The 16,848-nt window shown below is 41.9% G+C and overlaps 1 protein-coding gene across 4 annotated transcripts in view; it reads left to right on the top strand.

Annotated features, from left to right (window-relative positions):
• USP9X (ubiquitin specific peptidase 9 X-linked) overlaps positions 1-16,848 on the top strand; it is a 133,296-nt gene that overhangs the window by 82,735 nt on the left and 33,713 nt on the right. For all 4 annotated transcript variants that reach the window (XM_066599964.1, XM_066599961.1, XM_066599963.1 and 1 more), the window contains exons 13-20: positions 3,149-3,285; positions 3,923-4,056; positions 4,234-4,321; positions 4,801-5,143; positions 6,635-6,730; positions 6,991-7,202; positions 9,128-9,368; positions 16,282-16,431. In XM_066599964.1, the coding sequence (XP_066456061.1) occupies positions 3,149-3,285; positions 3,923-4,056; positions 4,234-4,321; positions 4,801-5,143; positions 6,635-6,730; positions 6,991-7,202; positions 9,128-9,368; positions 16,282-16,431 (1,401 nt within the window). The remainder of the gene's footprint in view (positions 1-3,148; positions 3,286-3,922; positions 4,057-4,233; positions 4,322-4,800; positions 5,144-6,634; positions 6,731-6,990; positions 7,203-9,127; positions 9,369-16,281; positions 16,432-16,848) is intronic.

A 16,848-nucleotide genomic window follows, 5' to 3' on the forward strand; every position in this document is an offset into this window, starting at 1 on the left:
AGACCCCCACGATGTAATTGCAGAGAGTTGATGGGTTGTCATGGGAACAGGACGCCGTATACAGGCGTCCCAGCTTGCCATTGCCTATGATCGCTATTACAAGTGATAAGGCATTGCAGTGCAGAAGTCCTGCAATGCTTTATCATAGCTGCTATGTTCAAGTGCCCTACAGATGGATAAAAAGTATATAGTTGAAAAAAAAAGGTAGCTTTTCCTTTTATCTGCATAAAAAAAGTAAAATCACACATTTGGTATTATCATATTAACACTTGTACAATAAATTCAACACCCTATTTATCCTGCACAGCAAAAAAGTTAAAACCTATAAAACTGAGGCAAAATGCTGCTTTCTGTCATTTTGCCTCCCAAAACACACAAGTAATCAAAAAAAAGCCATATGTACCCCAAAATGGTACCAATAAAAACTACAGCTTGTCATGCAAAAAACAAGCACTCAGCCCTCTGTCCATGGAAAAATTAAAAATTTATAAGACTTTAAATGCAGCGATGTAGAAAAAAATCATTTAAAACAAAAAAGCGTTTTTGTGGAAAAAGTTGGTATCGTCGTAATTGTACCGACCTGCAGGAAAAAAATATCATTTATGCTGCATTAATAAAACTGTAAAAAGAAATGGTAGAATTGATGTGATTTCTCTCTATCGAAAAAAGTTTTTTGCTATATACATTTAACCAAAAATGGCACCACTAAAAACTGCAGTTCGCCATGCAAAAACAAGGCCTCATATGCTATGTCGACAAAAAAATGAAGAAAATATGACTTTGGAAAAGCTGAGATGAAAATCACCCCCCTTAAAATCGTTGTACTTATTCCCAAAATAGAGCATGTCAATAAGGGGTTAAAAATTTAACATTAACCATGTCAATAAGGGGTTAAAAATTTAAAATTGAGGGAGAAAATTAACACAATATCGATGCTTTGTGGTGCTTTTGAACTTTAAAAAAAGGCTTTGTCTACCAGCTGACTCTAGGAGTCTGGAAATGACTTCAAATTTCGGACTCCTTGCAGTATCCACAATTTGCCTGAATGACAGATTTGCGCGTGACCTGTCTGCAGGTGATCAACTTAGAGGCTACCCACTTTTTTTTTTTTCTTTCATGTATAGAATAGGTGATGCTGAGCATTTTTACAATGTTTTATCAGCCTTATCTCTACTTTTTTTTTCAATAATAAGGAATAAAAACCCTCCTTGCTATGCAGTTTAGATAAAGATGGGGCTGAGAAATCAGTCTTCACCTAGCTGCATAACAGTAGAGCATGCTGCATCCAGATGTGTCTGCATCTATTCTCTACAAGTGTACTGTTGTGTATGTTAGACTCTATTAGATATACTTTCTTTTCTCTGACACTGTGCTCACTCTGTCCCACCACTCTGTTTTACTATCTTACCTGCTCGTATGCCACCGCCATCCCTGGGCGCTGTGAAGGGAAGCTGTTCTATGCTCCTGATGGCTGCTTCCCTCACATGTCGCGTACTGCTGGACCAGATACTGACGGGCTCTCCGTGCATAGCGTTGTAACGTATAGTGGTAAATGCCTGATGTCCTGAGAGCCCCAGTGTATACATGTTGTTCTGCAGCTGGAGAATAGAACAGCTTCCCTTCACAGCGCCTGGATGGTGGCAACGTATGAGCAGGAAGATCACTAAAACACATGGGGGTGGTAGGACAGAGTGAGAGCACAGCATTGGACAAAATAGTGTATATATGAGTCGTCTTCATACATTGTCCTACACAACAGAACACTTGTGTCTGCAACTATTCTATAGGGAACACTATAGACACATCTGGATGCAGCGCCCTCTAGTGTTACACACCTATGGGAAGATAGACTTCTCAGTCTTCACCTCACTGCATAGCACTTTTTTTCCTCAAAAAAATGCACAGAATAGGCTGATAAAACAAAACATAACCTGTTGGGTAGCAAAAATTCCCTCTTTTTTGCTACCTGACTACATTCAGCATGAATATACTTACTATTACAATTTAAAGATTGTACTTTCTGTAATTAAACAGAATCATCCACTTTTAATTTGTTCAAATGCTTAGAATCAGCTATTCTGTACATGTTATTATTAACCCTTTGCAATCCAATTTTGGATCTAGGGGGTTTTCTCTTTCTAACTTTATACAATGGCAACATCTGCTTGCTTGAGCTGGTACTGCACTTTGGGACATGCTGGAGAGGCCCACTGACAACAGAGCGACCAGCAATATACAGTAAGAATACCCTTCCGGATGTCTTCTGACATCGGAGCTGTACAGCTTTTAATCAGAATGTCTTCAGACGTCAGACAGTGGATTGAAAAGGGTTAAATTCCTGGTGCTCGGCGGGGGAAAAAAATACCCGCACTTTTTTTTTTTTTTTTCAATTCTCCATGTCACTCTGTTTAGTCTGACACGTTCTGTTGAGAACTTTTCAGAAGTCATCTTATCATAGGTTGGTTTCACCTTTTATTGTAAACCTATGTATAAATGACAGAAGATCTATCGCTCACAGTATATAATGATCCGAGCTTATCTACACCTTTTCCTGCACATTGACCTGTGGACAAGTCATAGAGCATGCCCAGAACAGTCTACTATAGAAGTTACTAGGTCAGGTCCTTTTTTGTGAATAGCCAATGAGGCTGCTATAAATCGCGTCTCTAAATGCTCTGAACTGCAACTAGGACAAAATAACCTTCCTGTATTTATGTACAGGTGACGCACTACCTTTTAAACTGATGATTTGACATAAAGGATGTGTCCAGGATTAGAAAAACACTGCTACTTCCTTTCAAGAAAAAAAAAACCGCCAACGCAGTCTACAGGCTTTGAGTAGTTTTGCAGCAAAGTTCATTTCACTTCTATAGAGCTGCTGAGCTTCAGTACCAGACGTGGCCCATGATCAGGTGTGGCACTGTTTCTAGAAGAAAGCACCCATATTTTTCTAATCCTGGGTAACTTCAAAACTAGGCTCTAAATCGGGGGGCATCTGAAGAAAATGTCTTCTCTTAGGGAAACTTGTGGGGGTATAGGTCAGAAATCTTAGGAAAGTCTAAATGTTCTGGTGGTCTAGAATATATAAATCAAGTAGGTGAGGAACCACCTTTTGCTTTGAAAATATGAACCTTGCTTTTCTTTTCAGGATCGAGACACACAAAAAATTCAATGGATAGATCGCTTTATAGAAGAACTTCGTACAAATGACAAGTGGGTCATTCCAGCACTTAAACAGATTAGAGAAATTTGTAGTTTATTTGGTGAAGCACCTCAGAATTTAAGGTAAGGTGTCAATGTGTTAAAAAAATAAATAAATCCTATTTTTAGAGACATTAGACTTTGTATTTAATAGCTTTTGAATAAAGACAGACAAGGTTTATGAGCTTTATGGTCACAAAACCTCTACAAAAGGGCTCTGGTAGAAAATATTCCATTTTCTGAATGTCAGTATGGTAGTAAATATTGTACTCCTTTACTTATTGATTTGCAATGTTTACCTTTGAATTGTCCGAGTTTTCTGAGTTAGGCCACTCTTAAACATGCCGTCGGCAAAACGCCACGATTTTATCACCCTTTTCGGGCGTTGGTTACTGGATACGACAGCGGGTTTTAGTGCACCCCATTATTGTGATGAGTGCACTAATTGTGGCAAAATAGAGTAGACGATGCTCAAAAATCAGGGCGTTGAAAGAGGCCCCCAATCGAGCGCAGGTCTGCGAGGCCCCATTGAAATCAGAGCCTTGTAGGGTGATTACTGCAGCGTTCAAAACGCCGTGGTAAAAAGCGCATGTGTGAGAGTGGCCTTATGGTGCACATACCCGTTGGTCAGAACCATTTTTGTCTTGGCAATATGGAAAAAAAAAAAGTTGGGTCAAAGGATATGCTATTAACCTATTTCTCTTGTACACTTCTATTTCAGTCAGACGCAGCGCAGCCCTCATGTGTTTTACCGTCATGATTTAATTAACCAGCTCCAGCATAACCATGCTCTCGTCACTTTAGTTGCTGAAAATCTCTCTTCCTACATGGACAGTATGCGGCAGTACTCAAAAGGTAACTCCAAACTTGTGATTAGACTTTTCCTGAAGCCTGGGTAAAAAGTAATGTAAAATGGTAAATTGTACTTTTACAGTGTTCCTCTAGAGTAGGTTTAAACTAAAGTTTACAATGTGATTGTGGTACAGCGACAATGTTCTTACAGCAGCTGATTTCACTTCTTTTCTCCTTAAGAACACGGAGACTACGATCCACAGACTGTTAGGCCAGGCAGTCGCTACAGCCATGTACAAGAAGTCCAGGAAAGGCTGAATTTTTTAAGGTAATTTTTATATGGGAATGGCTTCCAAGGATATATAATTCACAATTACTGTGGCTGATGCTCACTTCTGGGGGAAGAGGTGATTTCAGGTGCCCTAAAGAATATTCTGCTTATGAAGAAATACAAGCCTGGATATATACTGTGACAAACAGTAAAATAACCGAAGCAATGAAAATGATCAACTCTGATTATATTTTTTTGTCCATTTTCAGTCTTGAAAATCTGCCAAATGTGCTTTTGACTTTCTTGCATTCGGGTATTAAAATTTTGCTAGATTTGCTTTGGCCACTTATTTATTTTTCAAGGTAACATGTTTTTCACCTCCTGGAACAGGGCACTGGCCTATAAAACATCGTCTATTGAAACAGATCTGAGTCTTGCTTTACTTTAGAACTTTACAGAAGGTTATAATAAAAATTGATGCTTTAGCATACCTCATTTCCTCTTTTTTGTTTTGTTTCCCCCTTCCTAAAATGCAGATTTCTGTTGAAGGATGGTCAGCTCTGGCTTTGTGCTCCGCAAGCGAAACAGATTTGGAAGTGTTTAGCCGAAAATGCTGTGTATCTTTGTGATCGTGAAGCTTGTTTTAAGTGGTATTCCAAGCTGATGGGTGATGAGCCAGATCTTGATCCAGATATTAATAAGGACTTCTTTGAAAACAATGTGCTACAACTAGATCCCTCCCTCTTAACAGAAAATGGCATGAAATGCTTTGAGCGGTTTTTCAAAGCTGTTAACTGCCGAGAAGGAAAGCTTGTAGCAAAGAGGCGGGCTTACATGATGGATGACTTGGAGCTTATAGGACTTGATTACCTTTGGAGGGTGAGTGTTTTCCATTAAGTGTTCTCCATAATAAACGCAGCAAACTAAGTTATGAACCTTACAGAGCTTTCACCAGAATAACAGGTTATAAGTTGCGAAGTGGTGGGAGTCTCACCGTTGAGACCCCTGCCATTGTAGAAAGGGACTCCTATGTCCAGTTCTTCTATCACTCTTAAGTCGCTAGCCGATCATGTGCAGTTAGTGCTCCACTTGTTTCACTGGGAGTGATAATACCTGAGCGGCTGTCTAGGTCTACTGAATCTTAGTAGATCTATTAGATCTATACCCCATACTGTATTGGGTATATTGCACCATAAACATTATACATTTAGCAAGCCGAAGGACATAGATGGTAAATTACTATAGTTTTAAGGGGTATTTTGGCTTTTTCTGAAAATCCCTGGACTGCAACTCAACCGTGTTCTGTTTTTGCAGTTTTCCTAACCCATATATGACTTGCTGCTCTTTGGCCTGAGCAGTAGTTTTGTTTTGTTTTTTTAAGTGAATTTGATGTTTCTTAAAGCAACACACCGTTCCTGGACAAACAAAAGATGTTTGCACAGTTTCTGACTGATGCACACTGCGCATTGATGCATTGGTAGTCTGCATTACATGCTCTTCTGATTGGCCAACACTGCCCACAATGGGCAACACTCTAGCTAATCAGAACAAATGTGAAGTCTTGGACTAATAATGCATATTAATACACAGTGTGGATCATGCTCTGTAAAGCTTTCCATAGGGTTGCTATGGAAAGCGCACCACTGGCGTGTATGAGCGGAGTATTACAGCGATTCTCCACTCTTGGGATTTATATTGCAGCATGCTGCATGCAATTGCAGCAATTATCCGCGATGAGCCTATCTCTCCCCCCTCCTCCCCCACGGTGGAATATCGCTAGCGATATTCCATCTTGGCCGTGGACAGGGGGCCCTAGTCAGCAAAGCTGGTGCAGCCATCTTTGTTTGTCCAGGCCCGGTGGGTTGCTTTAATGTTACGAAAGAAAGGTTCTAAACAGCTGAGATGACAGAGTGTGCAAAGGGCTATTTAAATGTCTTGGAAGGTCAAGGGTATGTTTACATGTTGCGGAAATGTTGCAGATTTTCTGCTGTAGAAAATCTGCAGCATTTTACAGTACCAGCAGTGTAGAGGAGCCTGAGAAATCACCTCTGCATGCGGTGGAAAGAGTCTGTAGCGTATATTGACCTGCAGTATGGATTTAAAGTCTGCAAACTGCCAGCTTATGCTGAAGATTTTAACCTCTTCAAATGAGGGGATGAAAGCTGCATCAAAATCCATGAGACATGCCAATGGTGTCAAAGTCCCAATTTGTGTGTGTTTTTTTCTTTTTATTTGTTCTCTAGTGATACATGGCAGCACTGTGTCTATCAAATAACAAAAACACATTCTAGTTTTTTTGATATCTACTAAGATAATGTGCTATGTTTGCTTACCTACTATGTATTCTTACTGTCTGTTATGCTATTATAGGTTGTGATTCAGGGTAGCGATGATATTGCAAGCCGAGCAATAGATCTTCTCAAGGAAATTTATACCAACCTTGGGCCAAGGTTACAAGTAAATCAGGTAAAGATTGTCCTAGTCTTCGCATTCTCAGTACATGTATTTTCTTGGAAATTGTGGGAGTGCTGACAATCCTTGGCACAACAATTGTTGAAAAATGTGCATTATTCTTAGAAATGTCATGTTGTGGAAGTCTGTTTTATAATGCATTAATTTGTGTTTGAGTATAGCCTTATATTTATGGTTGTACAGTTATGCTAATACATCTACTCTATGAAGCTTGGGTGGAGTATATCGCTGACCAGGTTTTCATTCTATTCTAGGTGGAGATACATGAGGACTTTATTCAGTCTTGCTTTGATCGGTTGAAGGCCTCATATGACACTTTGTGTGTATTAGATGGTGACAAAGACAGTATTAATTGTGCAAGGCAAGAAGCCATACGAATGGTCAGGGTTTTAACAGTCCTCAAAGAATATATAAATGAATGTGACAGCGACTACCATGAAGAGAGAACAATTCTTCCAATGTCTAGGTACTGATTACTTGTTCTATAAAGTGGGTTATGATTTGAAGACTATGCTCTTGATATTTCTGTAGACTGAATTTATGCTTTTTTTTTCCCCCTCTTTATAGCCGTGCTTTCCTTCTTTAAAGCAAATTATGAACTTGATCATTGATTTAAAGGGAACCGGTCATCAGCTATAAACACCATAATCTAAGTTGGGGTGCTCATAAAGTAGGGGACGCTGCAGGTATTTATACCTCTCGTGCCAACCCTGTCCTCTAAAGTATGGATGTGGACCGCGCAGCTGACTTAATGCTGCAGGCTGTGTGCTTGCATTCACATAGAGATAAATAAAAGAGCGCATGCACAGCCTGGAGCTTTTGAGTCCTCTGCACGGGCACCAGGAGGGTGGGTAAGTATAAAAAAAAGATACCTCCCAGGAATGTGCGCTGTGAGCTCCTTAACTTAGTTTATGATGCTCATAGGCGCTGATCGGTTCCCTTTTTAACCCTTTCCAATCCAATTTCAGTGCCACTCACACACTCCCTGGCTCTTATTTATTTTGGATGGGAAAGCGAGTTGTAGATTCCTTGGTAATAAAATCATCATAACCGGTCATTTTTAGGTTTCTGTTGAGTAATTCCAATTTTTGCAAATAAACGAGATACAAAAATATATGTATATTACACAATGCAGAAGAGGTCCAACATCGGAGCTTTATGTACTTGTATATTACACTATGCATATACATATACGAAAGAGCTCCGACATCAGTTCTCTTCTGCATGGTGTTAGAAATGTGTCGTACCTCACCTGACAGGGGAGCTATGCAGGGAAATCTCAATGTTGGGCAAGGCCTAACACTGGATTGGAAAGGGTTAGAGGGATGTTCCGACCAAATGCATTGATCACCTACCTACAAGAGAAATGCTAAGTGTTTGATCTCAGGAACACATGCTTGACTGCCAGTTTTTTCAAATTGTGTCTCAGTGCAGTTGTGGTGTTGCGAAGGAAGTGGAGACTTAGGAGCCCCGGTCTAGTAACGTTGATGGGTGCCCTGCAATAAAATTTATCCTCTTGGAAGGATGCATTTTGGTTGAAAACCCCATTTTTAACTAGTTTGGATTTCCTTTAAAGGGGTTGTCTCGCGAAATCAAGTGGGTCTATACACTTCTGTATGGCCATATTAATGCACTTTGTAATATACATCGTGCATTAAATATGAGCCATACAGAAGTTATTCACTTACCTGCTCCGTTGCTAGCGTCCCCGTCGCCATGGTTCCGTCTAATTTCGGTGTCTTCTTGCCTTTTTAGACGCGCTTGCGCAGATCCGTCTTCTCCCTTCTTCTCCCTTCGGCTCCGCTCGGCAGCATCGGCATTTTGGCTCCGCCCCCTTGTACGCATCATCGCTTAGCTCCGCCCCCGTCACATGCCGATTCCAGCCAATCAGGAGGCTGGAACCGGCACACATCATGGGGCGGAGCTCCGCGATGATGCGTACAAGGGGGCGGAGCCAAAATGCCGATGCTGCCGAGCGGAGCCGAAGGGAGAAGAAGGGAGAAGACGGATCTGCGCAAGCGCGTCTAAAAAGGCAAGAAGACACCGAAATTAGACGGAACCATGGCGACGGGGACGCTAGCAACGGAGCAGGTAAGTGAATAACTTCTGTATGGCTCATTTAATGCACGATGTATATTACAAAGTGCATTAATATGGCCATACAGAAGTGTATAACCCCACTTGCTGCCGCGAGACAACCCCTTTAATGTTCCTTTATAATTAACTGAACCAGTATTTTCTAAAACATGGAAGTAGTTATGTTGCTTACATGAAATTTCTTTTCCTGTCAGTCTCCCTTTGCTAATATGCATCCTCTGCCACTGCCATCCGCATTATATCTGGTAATTGCATTGAATGTTTGATTTCTATTTTTTTCCCTTCTGCTTTTAGGGCTTTCCGGGGCAAACATATAACCTTAGTTGTGCGATTTCCAAATCAAGGTCGGCAGGTGGAGGATTTGGATATCTGGTCTCATACAAATGACACCATAGGCTCTGTACGTCGTTGTATACTTAATCGTATCAAGGCCAACAGCGCACATACAAAAGTTGAACTCTTTATTGGTGGAGAACTAGTAGATCCTTCAGAAGACAGGAAGTTAATTGGCCAGTTGAATCTGAAAGATAAAACTGTAAGTAAAGTTTTGGAACATCATTTGTGCAGCTACAGTTCAGAATTGGTGTATCAGAAAATGAATACATCTTATTATAAGCCTGTTATCTGTTATGCTTTTAATTGTTTGATCATATTTTAAAAATGTAGTTTTCTTACTAGCCACTGGAACACACACATTAGCCTTACTAGTCCTGTTCCCTGCTTCTAGTTTCCCAGCTTGGCTGTGTATACTTGGCCAGTCAGCAGCTGATTAGCTTTGTATTGGTAGGCAGGGAGTTGATCTATTATGTCTGCCTAGATGAAGCCGAATGCCAGAATTTATACCCTGAATAAAGCTCTTTATCACCTTTTGTCAGAGGAAACTGTACTACTTCTCTTCCAGGTGGCTGTATTAATGTATTCATTGCAGCTGCCATTTAGGGCTAGGCAATTTAATCAAATGAATTTGATTAATTCGCTACTTTTAATGTCACATGATTCATATTTTTTTCTGAATCGTGTAATTGATGACAGCCCTATCCACAGGGGCGGGTTTAACATTGCTGCTTGCCCTTAACCAGTATAAACCATTCTATACTTTGCTACGGGACCCACCCAACCTTTTCTAGTTACGCCCATGAGAGTGGACGATATATAGGGGAGACTGTGACTGGGGAAGTGTTGATGATAAATGGGTGGCTGTGATTATTGAGTGGTCTTAACAGTCTTTCATGTGTAAATTACTATGAGGTTTAAACTTCATTTTTTACGTACAGTAAAAGCCCATTTAGACACAACTATTATCGCTCAAAAGCCATCTTTTGAGCGATAATCATAGTGTGTAACTTCACTGACATCGTGCAGTTCTCGTTAAACCGTCTTATCAGGGATTCACAGCCGGATACAGCTGATACGTTTTGGTTTTTTTTCCAGCTGTATCCCGCTCCCTGATGACAGCTAGGTATGAAGAACAAAGCGATCCAGCTCTGTTCTCCATACCCGACACGGAGCCCTCGGCTGTATAACAGCCGGGCGCTCCGTGCAGAAAACCTCCTGGATGCAGAAGACAAGCGGCGATACCCCATTTGTTTTCTGCATCCTCTGCACGGAGCGCCAAGCTGTTATACAGCCGAGCACTCTATGCAGAAAACAGCTGGATGCAGAAGGCAAGCAGGGACACCCCTCTTGTCTTCTGCATCCTCCGCTCTGAGTGCTCGGCTGTATAACAGCTGGGCGCTCGGAGCGGGGAACAGCTGGATGCAGAAGACAAGCAGGGACACCTTTTTAAAGGGAATGTGTCAGTACCTTCGGGGCCACTAATCCACCAGCATGCTGTCATACAGCTGAGCTTTAGCTTTCTAAGGATGCCCCTGAGACAAGTGTCAGTCTCTACATGATCTAGGGGGAAAAAGTTATAACTCTTCTTTACGGACACCAGACACGTGCATATGAAGCCGATAATACACCTTCATACGTTGTTTGGGGGTCCCATACGGCCCCCCCGCCTGAGATTGCAGGGAGTCGTACAGGTGTCATGGCAGCCGGGGTCCTTCTGAAAGGCACCAGGGATGCCTTAGCAGACTGCCTATCAAGCCTCCCCATGGGGTAGCTTGATAGACTGCCTGTCAAATCACAGTATGACGCAATGCTACAGCGTTATGTCATACTGCAGGAGCGATCAAAGCATCTCTAATTGTGGTCCACCAGAGGGTCTAAAAATAAAAGTAAACATAAGATCAATAAAGTTTTATTGTGTAAAAAAAAAAGTGTTTAAATCACTCCCCTTTTGCCATATCTATAATAAAAAAAGAATACACATTTGAAATCACCGTGTCCGTAAAAGTCCGATTTATCAAAGTAACACATTATTTACCCCGTACGGTGAACGACGTCCGAAAAAGTAAATAAACGTCAGAAATGCAGTTTTTCAGTCAACCTGTCTCCCAGAAAAAATGCAATAAAATGTGATCAAAAAGCTGTATGTATGCTGAATTGGTACTAACCGAAACTACAGGACATCCCGCAAAAAAGGAGCCCTCGCACAACTACATCGCCGGCAAAATAAAATGGTTATTGCGCTCAAATTTTTTTTTAAAATTAAATATCTTTGAAAAAAAATAGTGTAGCAAAAAACTATACAAGTTTGGTAATGTAGCAATCGTACTGACCAGTAGAATAAAGTTATGTCATGTATGTTGCAGTTTGTGCGCTGTAGAAACAAGACGCACTGAAAAATGGAAAACAAAAGGGCTACGTCATTAATGGGTTAAGGGATTGCTGTACATGCGATCCCTTTTAAAAGAAAAAAATAAATAAAGTTTTTGTCTTGTTTTATAAACTAACAAGAAAATAAAGAGAAACTTGGGGGTGGAGGCGAAATCGAGGTTTTAACCCCTTAGTGACAAAGCCTGTTTGCGCCTTAGTGACGGAGCCAAATTTTGGGAATCTGACATGCGTCGTTCAACGTAGCATAACTCCGTAAAGGCTTTACATATCCAAATGATTCTGGCGTTGTTTTTTCGCCACATGTTGTACTTCATTTTGGTTGTAAAAAGAGACCGATAGAATTTGTGTATATTTATTAAAAGTACCAATATTGGAAACATTTTGAAAAAGTTGTCATTTTTCAAATTTTCAACTGTAATATCTCAAATATGTCCAAACATACTGTACAAATTTTTGATAAGATATATATTTCCATCTGTTTACTTTATTCTGAATGCACACTTGAAAAACTCTGGTTTTTTTTTTTTAATCATTTATAGGACGTACATATTTAACATTACTTTTCAGCATTTTGAGGAACACTTTGTTTTCCTGCACCAAGCCAAGTTTGCAAAGGCTCATGAGTGTCAGCATAATAGATACCCCCCCCCCCCCCAAATGACCCCATTTTAAAAACTACACCCCTTAATGTATTCACTGAGGGGTGTCAGGAGTATTTTGACCCTACCAGTTTTTTTCAGGAATTAATTCAATTTAGAGGAGAAAAAATAAAATTTCATAGTTTTGCAAATATGTCATTTTAAAGACATATTTTTTTCCTAGATTGCCCATGAAAATGAGCATTTACACCCCAAAATGGATACCCCCATTTCTCCCGTGTTCAGAAACATACCCATTGTGGCCCTAATCTTATGTCTGGATGCACAACGGGACCCAAAATGAAAGGAGTAGTCGGTGTCTTTCAGAACAGAAATTTTGCTTGAAGGCGTTTTAGACCCATAGCACTTTTGTAGAGTTCTTGAGCGGCCAAAACCAAAGAGAACCCCCACAAGTGACCCCATTTTGAAAACTAGACCCCTTAACGAATTTATCTAGGGGTGTACTGCCCATTTTGACCCCACAGTTTTTGAATGAATTCAAGCAAAGCAAAAGGAAAAAATGTGATTTTCGTTTTTTTTGGGCAATTCTGTCGTTTTAAAAACTGCTTTTTTGGTACAGCACACATATGAATGAAGACTTGCACCCCAAAATGGATACCCCTGTTTGTCCCGTGTTCAGAGACATACCCATTGTGGCCCTAATCTTTTGTCTGGATGCACAACGGGGCCCAAAATGAAAGAAGTAGTCGGTGGCTTTCAGAACAGAAATTTAGCATGAAGGTGATTTAGGCCGCATTGCCCACTTGTAGAGCCCTTGAGCGGCCAAAACGACAGAGAACCCCAACAAATGACCCCATTTTGAAAACTAGACCCCTTAACGAATTAATCTAGGGGTGTACTGCGTATTTTTACCCTACAATTTTTGAATAAATCTAAGCAAAGCAGTAGGAAAAAAATTTCAATTTTCATTTTTTTGGCGTTTGTAGCAATTTAAAAACAGGTTTTTTTTGTACAGCACACATAGGAATGAAGACTTTCACCCCAAACTGGATACCCATTTGTCCTGTATTCAGAACCATACCCCTTGTGGCCCTAATCTACTTAAAGGACACATGGCTAGGCCTATAATGGAAGGAGCACCCGTTGGATTTCAGGGTACAACTGAATAAATTACAGGCCCCATTGCCCACTTATAGAGCCATTGAGCGTTTAAAACGATAAAGAACCCCCAGAAATCACCCCATTTAAAAAAAAACTAGACCCCTTAATGAATTCATCTAGGGGTGTACTGCGTATTTTGACCCCACAGTTTTTGAATAAATCTAAGCAAAGCAGAAGGAAACAATTACGTTTTTCATTTTTTTGGCAATTTTGTCAATTTAAAAACTTTTCTTTTGTACAGTTTACATAGGAATGAAGACCTTCACCCCAAAATGGATACCCCCATTTGTCCTGTGTTCAAAAACATACCCATTGTGGCCCTAATCTACTTATAGGACACATGGTTAGGCCTGTAATGCAGGGAACACCCGTTGGATTTCAGGGCAGAACTGAATAAATTCAAGGCCCCATTGTTCATTTGTATGGAATAAAAATTGACTCCCTAAAAATCCCCCGCCCCTCCCCCACACACTCTGCGCCCTTTTCGGCATTCCCCAAATCTTAGATAAAAGTAATAATGTGAACTGTGTGGTATTTCCGAAGACGGGTAATTACGGAGGCTGGTTGGGATGGGTACAAGGGGCAATAAAACCGTGTATCCCCCCCTCCTCATGCTTTTTGGGGGTCATTTCTTGACCTCAGTGGTGGGTATAGGGTGTAAAAAGTGGCGCTCTGAGTCTCCGTAAGCTTGATGAGGTGCGGCAATCTCGCACAGAAGACTCAACAAGCTGCTCCTGGAACTGCAGGAAGGCGAGTGTTCCTGGGGCTTCTTGTAAATTGCGTATTACATGTAGCAGTCTGAATAACGCCGGACTCACACGGCCGTAGGTGGAATCCGCTTGCGGAGGCCAGCAGCGGATCCCAGCTGTGAGCCCGGCTGTGTCCCTGCGTACGGCCGCCTATTGTACTGCGCATAACTGCCTACTCACGGGCGGTCATTCGCAGTACTTTTTTTTTAAAATTTGTATTTCCCGCACAGTCGCTTAGCGATGACCCGGGTACCCGCAGCCCGTATACAATGTAGTTGCGTATGGGCTGCGAGTATATCCGCGACCATGGAGCACAATGGGCTCTATGTTGCGGATATCCGCGGTAAAATAGAACCTGCTGCGTTCTCTTTTCTGCGAGTGGATTACGCAATTCCGACCTGCTAATGTGAGCGGAATTGTGTAATCCAATGCACTTCATCTGCGTATTACTGCGGATCAGACGCATGCGGAATCCGTAATTCCTATCCAGTCATGTGAGACCGGCCTAAGGTAGATCGCTACCTTTTTATCACGTGACCGGGGACCGCTCAACGAGGCCACCCGTCACTGCTCCAGGCTCTCAGCGACCGTTGGTCGCTGGGAGCAAGGAGATTTTAAATTTCCTGTGCTCCCCGACTCCTGCGCATGTGTTCGCTGTTTTGCTGGCGGTCGCATGTGCAGAATCCGGGTAAGTTCACGGAGGAAGATCGCGTCGGGGTGCAAATACGGAGGCCTCCGGTAAAAAGTTTCATCTCCTCTCACCGATCGCATCGGTGAGGGGAAATGAAGCTTCACCTTTTTTTTACTTTTACATGATCGCCATTATCCATTGGATAACGGCGAACACGTGACGAGGAACCGCCCACCGCGGCCCCCGTCAAATCTCCAGGCTCTCGGCTAAGTTTTGTAGCCAGGAGCAGAGAGATTTTAAATTATCCTGGCAATCCACGGCTTTTGTGCATGCGTCCGCCATTTTGGCGACGGGAGCGTGCGCGGAAGCTGGGGTAAGGTCTGCGGATAAATCCGCGGGCCTTAGGTACGTCATTTCATCCTCCCTCACGGATATGATCCGTGGGGGGAGATGAAACGCAAGCTTTTTTAACTTTCTGTTAACTTTTTTTAAAACTTTTTTTTTACTTTTACACTTCTTTTTTTTTTTACTTTACATGATAACTTCTATCCATTGGATAACAGTGATCATGTCCCCGGTATAATCTCTCTGTTCCTGGCTACACGTGGCAGCCAAGAGCAGAGGGATTTTAAATTTCCCGGGGCTCGAGCCCGTCTGTGCACGCGCCCGATGTCAATCATCGGGTGCGCATGTGCAGACGGGGATTCGGGTCCCGGGACATCGGGGAGGACTTAGGTGAGTATTTTCCCTCCCCTCATGGATCCGATCCATGAGGGGAGGTGAAACTGACTTTTTTTTAAAAAACTTTTTCGCAATCGCTGCTATCCAATGGAAATCGGCGATCGCGGTCCCCGGTAACACCTCCTGGTTCCCGGCTACCTTCAGGAGCCGGGAGCCAGGAGATTTCAAATTTGCCGGGGGCTCCCGGGCTTCTGCGCATGCGCCTGACGTCATCGTCTGGCGCGCATGCGCAGAAGACCACCGGCGGGTCCGAGAGGACCCGGGGACACCGCCGACAAGCCAGGTAAGAATTTTCAGCTGCTCTGATGGATCCAATCCATCAGGGCAGCTGAATATCTAACTTTTTAGGCACTTTTCTTTACTTTTTTGCGATCGGCGCTATCCATTGGATTACGCCAATCGCAATACCGGGGGGGGGGGGACTGCCCGCATCCTGGGATGACGGCTCCATGCTGTCGGCTACCCGCAGGCACCGACAGCATGGAGCTGTCACGTCCTCAGGCAAGTGGGCATTAATCCATAGAGGATGCATAAAACTACGTCCTCTAGGATTAAAGCCCACTTACTGAGGACGTAGTTTCCCGATGGGGCAGTTGTTAAGGGGTTAATGCTAGGCAAAATTGCCCAGCTGCACTGCCTTCCTAAAACTCGCATTGCTATATGTGTATGCAATCCAGGAAAGAAGTGAGTGTCTGCAGCATGACTAACTTTATGCTATTAAAGTGTTGTATTTTTTATTTTCAGTAATTAAAACATTAATAAAAAAATAGTATTGATTCTTAATATAAAAATATTGTCTGCTATATACAGTACACTGATAAGTGTATGATGTGTATTTTACAGCTGATTACCGCCAAGCTAACACAGATAAGTTCAAACATGCCTTCAAGCCCTGATAGTTCTTCAGACTCCTCAACTGGGTCTCCTGGAAATCATGGCAACCACTACAGTGATGGCCCCAACCCAGAAGTTGAAAGCTGCCTGCCTGGAGTGGTTTGTATATTTACTGAGTACTTAAACACTGAGGCTCTTTTCACAGCTTCTGTTAATGAAAGCCCTGACTGATATCAGTTATTGACTTTTATATTTGAGTCCCATCATCCTTCTTGATAGTTTTTTTTTTTGTTGTTTTTTTTTCTTATAAGAATAAGGCTACATTTATATTTTGCTGTGAAAGGCCGGTTTTTCTCTGGAAAAGGCTAATATGAACACAGCCTTAACACACAAGGTCATAGTTTACTGCTCTCCTTTCAGTGGCAATGTACAAAGTAATCTTCTATGCATTGATTCACTAAAATTAGTTATGGAGATGTATTTTTATTCTTGTAGGCTGTGAGCAATTAATATTTCAGACTTGTCGCTCTTATTTTGTCTTTTATATAAAGGTTGGACGCGCAGATAACACTTAAA

This window comes from Eleutherodactylus coqui, chromosome 4 (genome assembly GCF_035609145.1).
Source record: "Eleutherodactylus coqui strain aEleCoq1 chromosome 4, aEleCoq1.hap1, whole genome shotgun sequence".
In the NCBI taxonomy this organism is placed as follows: Eukaryota; Metazoa; Chordata; class Amphibia; order Anura; family Eleutherodactylidae; genus Eleutherodactylus; species Eleutherodactylus coqui.